At 51.2% G+C, this 13,869-nt stretch overlaps 1 protein-coding gene across 4 annotated transcripts in view; it reads right to left on the bottom strand.

Annotated features, from left to right (window-relative positions):
* The window catches only part of NIBAN3 (niban apoptosis regulator 3), a 143,357-nt gene that overhangs the window by 83,893 nt on the left and 45,595 nt on the right, over positions 1-13,869 (bottom strand). For 3 of the 4 annotated variants that reach the window (XM_078681223.1, XM_078681229.1, XM_078681238.1), the window contains exon 3: positions 6,559-6,690. In XM_078681223.1, coding sequence (XP_078537349.1) covers positions 6,559-6,690 — 132 coding nt within the window. Of the gene's footprint in view, positions 1-6,558; positions 6,691-13,869 lie in introns of those variants that run through there. The other variant, XM_078681244.1, reaches the window with a different exon arrangement.

Genomic DNA, 13,869 nt, shown 5'->3' with positions numbered 1-13,869 from the left:
GGCAAGAGTACTCTTATAGTTACTGTTGTTTCCCCCCTCACTCTTGGACCTAAAAGCATTGTTAGCGGGTACCTTTTCTGATATGTTGTCTCCATTTACTACAGAGCTCGTGGTCAGAGTGACTGTGAAGCGCTCTCCCTTCAGGGAAAAGTTCTCTTTCTATGGCGGAGGAGCGTCGCCCACTAGGTGGCAGCAGATTTAAACAGATGAAAAATAAAATGATAATAAACCAATTTTATGATTATTTTATTTCTATTCTTACCTGCAGCCTGCCAGCGAGTGTGGGGCCATGCACCCTGTGTGCAACAGTGGGGAGGAGTGGTGATGGGCACTACTAAGTATGCAGGATGGTTTGGCCGGCCAAGCCTTCATGTGCACTTAGCATTTCTCCACCCGTCTCTGTGGTACAGCTGGGTGAAGAAAAGCCACCGGCTTCCAGGCACTGTCTGAGTGGCAAGCCTGGCTGCTCAGACCAATAGTATTCCCAGCATGAGAACAGCGTCAGGATTGCGATCTGGGAGCCTGCGCAGCGTGGACCAGCCCTGGAGTTGAGGAGCGAGAGAGGAGCATGTGGCGACCGCAGGGGCAGGTAAGTATCCTTATTTTTGTATCCTCCCCCCCTCACTACTCGACGGCTGCAGATCCTGAGCAGCCGCTACTGCAATGTACAGCTCCTTCCCTTTACTATAGAGCTCACCGTCAGAGCCTATGTGTAGCTGCTTCAGTTTAGTGCAGAGCTTGTAGTCAGATCCAGGGTGTAGCTCTCTCCTTTACTAAAGAGCTCACAGAAGTGGTGAGTAGCTGTTTCGCTTCACAACCGAGCGGGTAGCCGGATCCCTCTACTACAGAGCGCACAGTCCGCATCTAAGCGTGGGTGTTTCCTTTTGGTGTAGAGCTCGCAGAAGGAGCCAGTGTGCAACTGTTTCCGTTTAGTTTAGAGCTTGCAGTCCCAGCTAGTGTAGCTGCTTTGCTTTAGAGTAGTGCATGCAGTGAGAGCCTGTGTGCAAATGTATCCCTGTGGTACAGAACTCAGATTCGGGGTCAGTGTTTAGTTGTTTCCCTTTACTTCAGAGCTTGGAATCTGATAGGGTGTGTAGCCTTTTCCCAATAGAGCCTGTGAGCGGATGTGTTTCAACAATCAATCAATCAATCAATCAATCAATCAATCAATCATACCATTTGTATAGCGCACTACTCACCCGGAAGGGTCTCAAGGCGCTTGGGGGAAGGGGTCTGCTATTGCTCGAACAGCCAGGTCTTGAGTTGTCTCCTGAAGGCGAGATGGTCCTGGGTCAGCCGAAGGTGGATGGGGAGGGAGTTCCATGTCTTGGCCGCCAGGTAGGAGAAGGATCTGCCTCCGGCGTTGGCTCTTCGGATGTGTGGTACGGCGGCGAGGGCGAGTCTAGTAGAACGTAGCTGACGGGTGGGCGTGAAGAAAGTCAGGCGGTCGTTGAGGTACTTGGGGCCCAGGTCGTGGAGAGACTTGTGTGCGTGGGTGAGGAGCCTGAACGTGATCCTCTTGCTGACGGGGAGCCAGTGCAGGTCCCTCAGGTGGCCGGAGATGTGGCTGCATCGGGGGATGTCCAGGATGAGTCGGGCGGAGGCGTTCTGGATGCGTTGGAGTCTTTTCTGTAGCTTGGCTGTGGTTCCGGCATAGAGGGTGTTTCCGTAGTCCAGTCGGCTGGTGACGAGTGCCTGGGAGACCGTCTTCCTGGTTACGGTCGGGATCCAGCGGAAGATCTTGCGGAGCGTGCGTAGGGTGTTGAAGCACGATGAGGAGACGGCGTTGACTTGTCAGGTCATCGAGAGGGAGGAGTCCAGGATGAAGCCCAGGTTGCGTGCGTGGTCTGTTGGCTTGGGAGTGGTGCCCAGGGCGGGGGGCCACCAGGAGCAGTCCCAGGCGGAGGGCGATGGTCCCAGGATGAGAACTTCCGTCTTGTCTGAGTTCAGTTTGAGGCGGCTTTTCTTCATCCATTCGGCGACGTCTTTCATCCCTTCGTGTAGGCTAGTTCTGGCGGTGACGGGGTCTCTGGTGAGGGAGAGGAGCAGCTGTGTGTCGTCGGCGTACGAGATGATGTTGAGGTTGTGCTGGCGTGCGATGGCTGCAAGAGGTCTCATGTAGACGTTGAAGAGGGTGGGGCTGAGTGATGATCCTTGCGGGACGCCGCAGATGACTTCGGTGGCCTCGGATCAAAACGGGGGGAGGCGGACTCTCTGTGTTCTTCCGGCGAGGAACGAGGTGATCCACTCCAGCGCCTTCTCTTGGATATCGATGTTGCTTAGGCGTTGAACTAGGGTGCGGTGGCAGACAGTGTCGAACGCTGCAGAGAGGTCCAGGAGGATGAGTGCCGCTGTTTCCCCGTTGTCGAGCAGGGCTCGGATGTCGTCGGTGGCTGCGATGAGGGCGGTCTCGGTGCTGTGGTTGGCTCTGAAACCGGACTGCGAGGGGTCGAGGGATCCGTTCGTCTCGAGAAAGGCGGCAAGCTGTCTGTTGACGGTCTTCTCGATGACTTTGGCAGGAAAAGGGAGGAGCGAGATGGGGCTGAAGTTCTTGAGGTCGGTGGGGTCCACTGTTGGTTTCTTCAGTAGGGTGCTGAGCTCGGCATGCTTCCAGCTCTCCGGGAAGGTGGCGGTGTTGAAGGAGGTGTTGATGATGTTCCGGAGTTGGGGTGCGATGGTGGATTCGGCCTTGTTGAAGACGTGGTGGGGGCAGGGGTCAGTTGGAGATCCGGAGTGGATGGCGCTCATCGTGCGGGCTGTGTCTTCGGTGGTCACCGTGGTCCAGGTGCGGAGGGTGGCGGTGGGAGGCGTTGGTTCGACGGTAGGGTGCGTGGATGGTGCGTCGAAGCTGTTGTGGATGTCGGCGATCTTGCGGTGGAAGAACGAGGCGAGAGAGTCGCAGAGATCTTGTGAAGGAGTGATGTCGTTGTTGCCGGTGCTGGGGTTGGAGAACTCCTTGACGATGTTGAAGAGTTCCTTGCTGTCGTGGGAGTTGTTGTCCAGTCGTTCCTTCAGAGATTTCTTCTTGGTGGTGCGGATAAGCTGGTGGTGCTTGCGGGTGGCGTGTTTGAGGGCGGTCATGTTGTCTGTGGTCTGGTCGCGGAGCCAGGCTTTCTCGAGGGTGCGGCAGTTCTTCTTGGAGTCCTTGAGTTCGTCGGTGAACCAGGAGGCCTTCTTGCTTCTGGGTCTGCTGGGAGGTTTCTTTAGTGGCGCGAGGTCGTCGGCGCAGCCGGTCAGCCACTGCGTGAAGTTGCGGACTGCTTCGTTGGGGTCCGTTGTGCTGGCGGGTGGGTTCTGGCTGAGGGAGGTGGTGAGCTGCTCGGCAGTGATCTTGCTCCAGCTCCTGTGAGGAACCTGTTGCGGGTGGTGGTGGGTCGTGGTTCTTCTGAAGCTGAAGTGGACGCAGCTGTGGTCGGTCCAGTGGAGTCCGGTGGCGTGGCTGAAGGTGATGTGCTTGCTGGAAGAGAAGACGGGATCAAGCGTGTGGCCGGCGTAGTGGGTGGGGGTGTTGACCAGTTGCTTGAGTCCGAGGTTGGCGAGGTTGTCCAGCAGGGCGGCGGTGTTGCGGTCCTTGTTGTTCTCCAGGTGGAAGTTGAGGTCCCCTAGGAGGATGTAGTCAGTGGAGGGGAGGGCGTGCGTGCTGATGAAGTCCGTGATGTCGTCGCTGAATTGTGTGCGTGGTCCCGGGGGTCTGTAGACGAGGGTGCCTCTGAGCGTCGTCTTTGGGTCAGCGTGGATCTGGAGGTGGAGGTGCTCTGCGGCGGAGAAGGTGTCGTTGGAGTCGGTCGTGATGCGGATGGTGTTCTTGTGTATGATGGCGATGCCTCCTCCGGTCTGGTTGATGCGGTCCCTCCGGGTGATCTTGTATGCGTCTGGGATGGCGATGGTGATGTCGGGTGCAGAGGAGGCGTTCATCCAGGTTTCCGTGAGGAAGGCGACGTCTGGTGAAGTTGTGTCGAGCAGGTTCCAGAGTTCGATGGCGTGTCTGTGGATGGAGCGGATGTTGAGCAGGATGCAACAGTACAGAGCCTGCATTTGGAGCCTGTAAAGGGATGCGTTTCAATAGTACAGAGCCTGCATTTAGAGCCTGTGAAGGGATGCATTTCAGTAGTACAGAGCCTGCATTTAGAGCCTGTAAAGGGATGCGTTTCAATAGTACTGAGCCTGCATTTAGAGCCTGTGAAGGGATGCATTTCAGTAGTACAGAGCCTGCATTTAGAGCCTGTAAAGGGATGCGTTTCAATAGTACAGAGCCTGCATTTAGAGCCTGTGAAGGGATGCATTTCAGTAGTACAGAGCCTGCATTTAAAGCCTGTGAAGGGATGTGTTTCAATAGTACAGAGCCTGCATTTAGAGCCTGTGAGGGGATGCGTTTCAATAGTACAGAGCCTGCATTTAGAGCCTGTGAAGGGTTGCTTTTCAATAGTACAGAGCCTGCATTTAGAGCATGTGAGTGGATGTGTTTCAATAGTACAGAGCCTGCATTTAGAGCCTGTGAGGGGATGCGTTTCACTAGTACAGAGCCTGCATTTACAGCCTGTGAGCGGATGTGTTTAAATGGATGTACGACATTACAACGCATGCTTTTACATCGCATGCTTTTACAACGCGGTTTTTACAACGCATACCATTACAATGCATAGTGCTTTTGGGCGCTGGATAGTGAATAGTTTAATTTACTATTCCAACTCCAGTCCCCGTGGACACTAGGGAAGGTTATTGGATAGTAAATTAACCTATTCCCTATCCTAGAGCACCCCCCAGCGAAATGCGTTGTAATGGTTTGCGTTGTAATGGTTGCGATGTAAAGGCACTGCGTGGTAAAAGTTGCGTTGTAAGTGATGTTTCCCTGTTTAAATAGTACAGAGCCTGCGTTTAGAGCCTGTGAGCGGATTTGTTTCAATAGTACAGAGCCTGCATTTAGAGCCTGTGTGCAGGTAAATTCACAGCTTGTACTGAGATCCTGTTCCCAACAGTGTAGCCCTAGTTCCCCATTTAGGAGTCACCAGGGCGACCCCTGTCTTGTATCCTGAGATCCCTAGCACTGTGCTTGTGAACCCTCCCACAGAGGTAAGTAACAAACTTGCAAAACAATTATTTATTGTTGCAAGTGGAGCAGACGCAAAGGCCATCTCTATGTCCCCTGCTGCCCCAGAGCACGTAGGGCAGCATGAAGGGCAGGAGAGGAGAGGATAGAGAGTGAGAGAGAGTGAGAAAGAGTGAGAAAGAGAGAGAGAGAGAGAGAGAGAGAGAGAGAGAGGGGGGGTGGGGGGGTGGGGGAAGACTTTGAGGGGAAGTAAGAGATAATAATAAAAGGAAGAGGTCACTGCAATGAGACATGTCATCGATCGAGAGACAAGAGCAGGTTGTATATGTGAGAGAGACAGAGGAATTAAAGACATGGGGTGACAGGTGTGGGAGATACAGACAGATGTGAAAAGAGTGAGGCAAGAGAAAACGATAACTGATAAACACATAGGAGACAAAGTGACAGCTGAGAGTCAGAGAGAGGCAAAGACAGGTGAAACTGGGTAACATTACGAGACGTGTATAGACAGAGAGATGAAAGACAAAAAGGTATGAGAAAAGTAATAGAGGGGCAGCTGGTGATAGATAACTGAGTGGCAGAGGGGGAGGTGAGACTTGTAAGAAAGGTACTGGTCAGAGATGCCCATGTAAGGTGAGTATTGCAGATGCAGCTGAGAGAGTGGGGGAGACAGGTGAGAGATTACGAAAAAGAGTCTGCTGAGAGAGAAGAAGAGGCCAGGGACAGCAAAGAGAAGTAATGAAGACAAAGGTAAGAGAGACAGCTTAGAGAGATGGGGGGATGGGTGTGAGAGAGTCACGACACAGCTAGATGGACAGCAAGAGAAGGGGGAGCTGGAGAAGTGAGAAAGTGACAGCTGAAAAAAGGGAGACAATTAAAAGAGTAGTGATGAAGGGATACAGCTGAATGGGAGACAGGGTGGTTATAGAATTTAGAGAGAGACACAGAGGCAGGTTGGAAAAACAGCTGAGAGGCAGGTGGGGAGGAGGAAAGGTGAGAGATATAGAAGTGTTGCGGACATCGAGGCAGAGACAGGTAGGAAAGGGACAGACAAGGGAGTAAGAAGTGTGCGACAGGGAAAGAAAGGTGACATAAGACAGAACTGGTGAGAAAATCAGGTGAGAGAAGCAAGTGAGAGAGGAGAAACATTAGAATATAAGTAAAACAGTGAGGAAGTCAACGATGACATAGAACAGGGGACAGGGAGGGTGATTAAGAGAAAGCAGGAAGTGACAAAGACTGTGGAGCACGGTGTAAAAAAAATACAGACAACTGAGAAACAGACAACGGGTCAAAGGTCATATGACGTCACATCCTGCGATGGCATTGGGGTCAAAGGACATGTGATGTGACATCTGCTACCTACCCATGACATTTCGGTGAATTGACATTCATGGCGTAATCATGCATTCAGTTGCAGTATCTCAATACTAGAGAGCTGGAGACAGAGCTTGCTTCCAATAGCACAGAGGTTTCAAACATCAGAGGGCAGCTCCTAGCCTCCTCCTTACCGGTTTCTCTTCGTCCCACTCCAGCGTGTAATCTCCCCGCACGGCCAGGCAGCTCTCTTTCCACTTGCGGGATTTCGCTTTAAAGTACAACAGCGCACCCTGGTGGAGACGCGCCTCCGGTGACCTCCAGACCTAGGGGACAGACAACCCGTGACAGATCGTAAAACAGGACAATGTGATCGAGAGCAAGAAACGCCTACAGGCTCAGCGAGACAGAAACATACACAGGGAGGGTGCGGAAACATAAGTGGGGGAGAGCCCTCTGCCGAGAACTGATCCTTAGCCGCATGTCACATGCTTTCATACCTGTAGGGAAGGCGCAGGCTATCATGATACCGAGGTCGATCACCTGTGCGCTTTTAAGTTGGGTGATTAGTAAGTAAGTAAGTACGTTTTATATGTATAGTTAATTAAAACCAGTACAATCGTTACATTTAAAACAATTAATTAAAATGTGGTAAAAAGGTAGTCTGTGTAATCGTCCTTACCGAAGACCATACGGTGAGAGACCGAGGGTAGTTATCTAGCAGTGTTCCCTGAGCCGGGGCGGGCTAGGCATTTGTAGCCCAAAGTTCGTCCGTTAGGTTCCAGAACCAGTGGTTGCTGCAAGTTGTAGATTTGGTAGTCTTTGCTCTATAGTAGTCAGAAACTTGACGTATCTACAATTCACTTTTGTGTTCGCAGGGTTCAAGCATGCAAGCACAGCCTGCCTTCGCGTGCTGGTCCCTATCTACTTGAGCTGGTCCCTTAGTAGCTGTCGGCGGGCTTGTCGGAGCTCTTCGCAGAGACAGGTCAGGTGGAGTATGTCTCCTGTTGCTAGGTTGCAGAGATGACAGGCTTCATGGCCATTGCTCCTGAGCCATGGTGGTTGGTGCTCTCTGCTGGCCCTAATCTATATTTCAAAAACTTCAGTTTAGTGATTTTTGGGTTGCCCTGGCTGAACTAAAGTTGTGGTGTCAGGGATTTATACGTATTTAAAGTCATCCACGTATGGTTTCTTTTAGCAAAAGCGGCCTTGTCCTCTGTTAGGGAAAGAGTTTTTACGTTCTTCCAAATCACAGGTTGTGCCCCAGTTGCATGTCCCAAAGTGCGGATGCCTTGACAGCCCCCAATGCTGCCTTCAAGTAGGAGCGTGCCTGAGATACATCCCTGCTTTGTATATCTTGCCACAGCACCGCGTTTAAGGTGTCATTGGAGGCAGAGCGGAGTTTGTGGCAGCAGATAATGTAGGCTCCTTGTCTTGCAAGGTCTTGTTTTTTTAGGCCGAACTCCAGCCGTATTTGGGCAGGCGACGTGTAAGACGGGAGTGAGAACAGAGTTCTATATGCTTTTACCTGGATGGTATCTAGGTTCCTGGAGTCTCTTCCTCGTAGTGCCTCGCTGCCGTAGGAAATTGAGGGGAGCAGTTTAGCCTGAATGACTTTTAAGTATGGTGTCAGGGTTGGCCCCGATAGTTGGTTTGCTAGATTTTTCAGTGTGATGGCGATCAAGGCCCCTCTTCTTTTGGTTTCCTGCATCTGCCTAACAAATGAACCGTCGGTGTCAAAGATAAGTCCCAAGTATTTATATTCGCGTGAAGACTCTATTTTTTGGCCGCCCAGAGTCCAGGACTTCTGGTGTTTGTTCCTGGTATTGATCGACATCGTGCGCGTTTTACTTGGATTGATTTTTAAGTTGTTTTCCATTGCGTAGCTGTGCATTTCGATCAGCAAATTCAGAAGGCCAATATGTGTGTGACTAAGAAGTACCACGTCATCCGCGTATAATAGATTACTTAGGGTTTTTCCTCCCAGCCTCGGAGAATGGGAGTTGCATGTGTCGAGTCGGCCTGATAAGTCTGCCATAAACAGGTTAAACAGAGTCGGGGCCAGCACGCACCCTTGTTTTAGCCCTTTTGTCATGCAGACTTTGGAAGACAGATGGGTCCCACTTCCCAGCTTCACCTGCACCCAGGTGTCATAGTGAAGTAACTTCAGCATATTTAAAAGCGGTTGAGGTATGCCCCATTGTGCAAGTTTCCGCCACAGCATGCCTCTCTCGATGTTATCGAAGGCCGCGCTGAAATCGATATAGCACAAGTACAGCGGCAGTTTTTTTGTTTTAGCTCCGTCAATTAGCAGCGAGATAGCCAGGATGTTGGTTGTTGTTCCGGTTTTTTTCCGGAAACCCATCTAGTTCCATGGTATAATCTGCTTTGAGTCCGCCCATGTCACAGTCTCCTCTAAGATTATTCCAGCGAAGTATTTGGCCTCGTTATCAAGGAGGGCTATTAGACGGTAGTTGTCGGGGACCGTTTTGTCTCCCTTTTTGTGTATGGGGACAATCGTTGACCCTCTCCAGGAATCTGGGATTCTATTTAGGAGTCTGACTTCTGTGAATAAAGATTGTAGTATGGTGGCCCATTCTGTGTCTTTCTCCTTGAACAGGGCTGGCGGGTTGCCATTAGGACCTGGAGCGCCTTCTTTCCTGCCCTTACACATCTGTTTTTTTATTAGGGCTATTTGCTGGGCTGCTGATGGTGCCGGGGTAACGCTAGGTTGAAATTGATCTCCCGGGATTGTCGGCGTTGACATGGTCGTTGCGGGTGCTTGCTCTGCGTTGGTACTTCTTTGTGCCCCTGTCTGTCCCAAGGGTTCGTTGAAATGACTGCCGAGGTAGTTAAGCCACTGATCTTCCCCAATGTGTGAACCGAGGTCCTTGTGGTCTGGGCGTAGGATCTTGTTTACTGTTTGCCAAAAACGGGCACTGTTGTTGCTTTTGGAGTCGTATAAACGTTTTGCCCAACCTTCATTTTCTGCGTCTTTTTTTATTACTCATTTTGTGTGTTTGAGCTCAGCCCTTTGTTTTTTCAGTGTGGCTCGTAATTGTTCGTTTTGGGACGCTGCTCTTAGCCTCCGTAGGGATAGGTTTGCAGCTCTTTTTTGTGAGCGTAGTTGTGTTCTTTGTCCTTTCTTTAGGCTGATACTGCTATGCTCTTTATTATGGTTGCCTTTAGGAGCAGTCTTTCTTGCCAGTTTGTTTACCAGTGAATCTGTGTATTGCTCCCAGTGAGAAATGAGCCCAGCCGCATCTGATGTGTGTATGTTGTACATTTGGATGGCAGCTTCAGCCAAGGTGGTTGTGTTGGTTGGCGAGCATTTGATTTTCCTTTGGTTGATTGTATAAATCTCCCCCAGTGTGTTGTCTGGCCTGATTACCATTGGCGTTTTTGCTGTCAGCTGGCTTTCCTGAGGGCGGTGGTCACTTTCCCCCTGGTCCCCCATTCTAAATTCCCGGATGTATGGAAATAATGCCAGGCTGGCGAAAGTGTAATCCAAGATGGAGCTGGCTCTATGAGAGTAGAAAGAAGCTACTGGAGGGGAGTCAGTCAGAAATCTGCCGTTTAGTGCCCAAAGATTTTGATGTTCTAAGTCTTGGAGAAAAGCGTTATTTTGGCGCTTTCTCCAATTTGGAGGAGTACTTTGTGCTGGTATACTGTAGATTTTATTAAGACCCAGAGCTTCGTCTTCTAATGACGAGCCAAATAAGTTTTGGTTGAAGTCCCCCGACAAGAAGAGGAGTGGGTTCTCCAGTTGGGTGACGTGCTCCGCCAGTTGGTTCAAGATGTTCCTTGAGTCTTTGGCTCTGTTTTTGGGTTGAACATATGCGTTTACAAAGCAGACTTCTTCCTCTTTGGTGCCCAGCTATAGCTTAATCTTTACGGATAGGGTTGGGGATGTTGGTGGGACCAGTTGGGCCGCCGAGGATATTGAGGTGGTGGAAACATATGTCGCCAAACCGCCTGACTGATGACTACATTTATTGGTTCTGGCTGTTGAGAAGCAGGTGAAACCCGGGATGTGTTTTGTGCTTGAGAGCCAGGTTTCCTGCAGGATTACAATATCGAATTGGGAGATATACTTACTTCTACCCATTCTCCCGTGGTGCGTAAGTACTTGTTTAGCAGGCTGTCTCGCTCGAAGTTGGCAGTGGTAAGTGTGCGAGGCTGCTGGTTCCTTGGGGCTGAGTTGCGCCTCCCTGTTGTGAGCACTGGTTCCTAGCCAGTTGTCATTGACAGCCTATCCAATGGTTGCTGCCAGATGCTGTTCTCCCTTTTTGTCGGTGATCTTCCCAACGCACCCCTTAGGACACTGCAGGGGTTAGCCTGTTGCCTCGCTGGTTCAGAACCGAGTGGCGAGGGGTAGGCTGGTCTTTGTAGAGGAACGAGCTCAATACCCCAGTTCTTGAATTGAGCTGCTTCTGACATAATTAGGTCAACAACGTCACTGGAGGACTAAATCGTCCTAGTCACCTCCTGACTGTTTGAGTTCGCAGCGGGCAGAAATTCAACCGAAAGTAGATCATTGGAGTTTATGCCCCCTAAGGTAGGGGCGCATTTCATCACTTTGAGAATGTTGCCTCTATTCAGCACGTCCTGCTGCCCTTTCGATGTGTATTCCGGGTGGAAGACAAGAGTCTCAGTTAGTTGTGTTCTACTACCGTCTGCCTTCCGTTTTGCATTTGCAGCATGGACGTAGGCTGCTGCGCCAAGATCGGGCGGAGGTTTGTGCATTGCTGGATTTCTGCCTTCACCTGGCGTGTTGGAACTGTGGGTTGGTGCTTTGGTTGGCGTTGGTTGCTTAAATGTTGTTTGCGTCTCTCGTGGCCAGATTGTCTTTGAGTGCTCAGATTGGCTGTGGGCAGAGGGAATAGTTACAGTTGTCATAAGTGTGGCCCTAGTTTGGTCGTCTTGCGATTGACTTGACATGTGACCTGTGGGTGTTTCCCTTGCCCCCTCCTTGCTGATCGGTGGGATGGGTTTTTTGATTGCTGCTGAGGTTAGATGGGCCTGGTTAGTGCGCTCGGCGGGAGTGGCCGTTCGGTAAGAGGCTTCCCTGTTTGACGATATCAGGGCTGCCACTTCGCGTTCAGTAACCAGCTCCTGCTTTGCGAAGGACTCAGCGGACTGTGTGTGCTGGCTAGTACTTGTCGCCATAGTTGTATGTGTGTCTAAAAGTGCAAAAGAGTTAGCAGCCGGTTGGACTTGGGACCCTTGACCTTCCTGATGCAGCGGGCTGCTGATTGTATTTTGCGTCTGGGTTGGGCTGGTAACTGCTGGGATTTCCCCTTCTGAGGGGTTGGCCGTGTTTGTGGTCTGCATGCGTTTTCCAATAGTGCCAGAGAAGATAGGAAAGAGTTTTGTTGTAGTTGTCGACAGATTTTGCTTGCGCCCTTTTCTTTTTTGTTGTCGTCGTTGTTTTGCATTAAGTTTTTTTGGGGACTCCGATCTCTTCCGGGTGGTTTCCTCATTTGCAGGGGATTCCTGGCCAATTGAGCTTGTGTCAGACGGTTTGCTGCTGATTTTACCTTCTGCAAAGTTAGTAGGGCCCATTTCTTTGGGGGCTTTGCCTCTGTGCAGTGACTTAATGTCCCCTATTAAGTCGGTTAGCATTGAAGGCAGTGTAGCTAATTTGTCTACTGCCTGATTGCAATTGCAGCTTAAGTAGGTATTTGTTTGTGCTCTTTGTATCAGAGTGTTCAAATTACCTAGCTTGTCGTCAATCCCCGCAGTGAAGACTGCCAGTGTGTTAAGGAGGTTGAGTTGAAGATCCATTTTGTCCGATTGATATTGTAGGGCTTCTACGGCTAGCTGAATTGTGTTTAAAAGGGAGATCCAGGCTCCGGTGTTGTGATCTTTTCCCTGCTCTCTCTCATTTGCAGATTGGGAATTTGCAGTTGGGACAGTATTGGTGATGTTGTTGTCAGCCAAAGGGGAGTTGAGGAAAAACGGGTCTTTGTGGTCTAGATTGTTGGTTGTTAACCTGTCCTCTCGCCCTTGAGCATTCGGGTGAAGCGGTGTAGCCCTACATTCAGCTTCCCGGCTCGAATTGTGTTGACTGGAATTGTGTTGGCAGAATGCCGCGCTAAATGCCGCGCTGTGCAAGAAACTTGGTGCTGAGGCATGGTTGCCCAGTTCTTGTGAGTGATGAGGCACCTGTGCCAGCCGTGTGGGCTTTAATGGGAGTGCTATGGTTGGGGCTCCTAATGTGTCCACCCTAGTCTGGTTGGATATCCTTGGGAGTGGCCGAGGTTTGTATCTTAGTCGTTGGTGGAGGCTGTAGACCAGCCCCTGCTTCCCCCGTACTTGAACAACTGTCTTGGGGGTCCGGGTTGTTGAGTTTGTCTACTTCTTTCGTCTCCGAAGTGGGTTTTGGGCTAATTGTGATCTCTTCCGGTAGCGGTCTTGGAGTGCAGCTGGCTAAGTGAGCAGGTGGTGGCTGCTGTTTGCAGATCGAGTCAGGGGACTTTCCTAGTACCGATGAGTACACTAGGGGCTCGAGTGATGCGCTTGCACTTGTGGACCTGTGCTTTGGGGTGCCACTTTGATGAGGATCTACCCTGGCCGCGGATGTTCCCTGGACCAAGGTGCTTTTGGTGCTTGTGATAGTGTCGCGCAGTGGTACACATTTTCCCAGCAGCGGTAAAGGTGACAGCGGGGATTGCAATCCCGGGAGATGCTTGTTGCTCGAGAAAAAGGCTGAGCCTGCATCCTTTAGGAACTCAAACTTTGTGTAAATTTTGGGTTGGTGAAGCTTTTTCCTTGTAAGTGGCTCAGTAGCTGGTGACACTTGGAGCAGGACCGTTGGGTGCCCTTGTTTTGCTGTAGTGTTGGCCAGACCCGATGGTGGCTCGGTTAAGGAGAGAAGATTCTGCTCCATTCTGGGGGATGTTGCGCCGTCGGTGTCTGTTTTCTTGACCCCCTTTTTCGTCTTTGCTTTTTTGCTTGGAATTGACTCCGGTGAGCCCCTGATCTTTCCAGACCTCATTCCGCTCTACTCTCTTAGACTCTCACCGCGGCTCCCCGCACTTGCTTAGGTGATGGAATGATCGGTGACGATTGGTGATGGTTAGGTGATTGGACAATAATGGAACAGTTCGAGAACGGGGGCCTTACCCCTATTTCTGCGCCCCTGTTATCTGCACCCCCTCGAGCTGTTGTTTGTGCAAGGGAGAGTCTTCCACGGGGTCAAAGGGGGGTCGGGTGGATCAGTTGAAGGGCTGTAGATTGCGGAGATGTCGCTGGGGGGTTCCTGGTTCGCTTGCGAGCGGAGCGCGCCGGGAGGGCCCCAGCCCCGGGGCTCTTGCTTCGCGACCGCCTCTATCGGCTGCCGCGCTCGCGTCTCTCCCCCCCTCCAGGTTACTGCATGCTGTATGAGCGTGTTGCTCGGTCAGTTGCCTTGCCTTGGTCTTGGTCTCGCCTTGCCTCCTTTTCTACCAGGCGGGTGAGCAGGAAGAGTAGGGCGTGCAGAGCGTGTCAGGCAGCAAGGCTGT

The sequence above is a fragment of the Lissotriton helveticus genome, chromosome 1_1 (genome assembly GCF_964261635.1).
Source record: "Lissotriton helveticus chromosome 1_1, aLisHel1.1, whole genome shotgun sequence".
Lineage (NCBI taxonomy): Eukaryota > Metazoa > Chordata > Amphibia > Caudata > Salamandridae > Lissotriton > Lissotriton helveticus.
The sequence above is the reverse complement of the archived record's forward strand: the minus strand, read 5'-3'. Positions and strand labels throughout refer to the sequence as shown.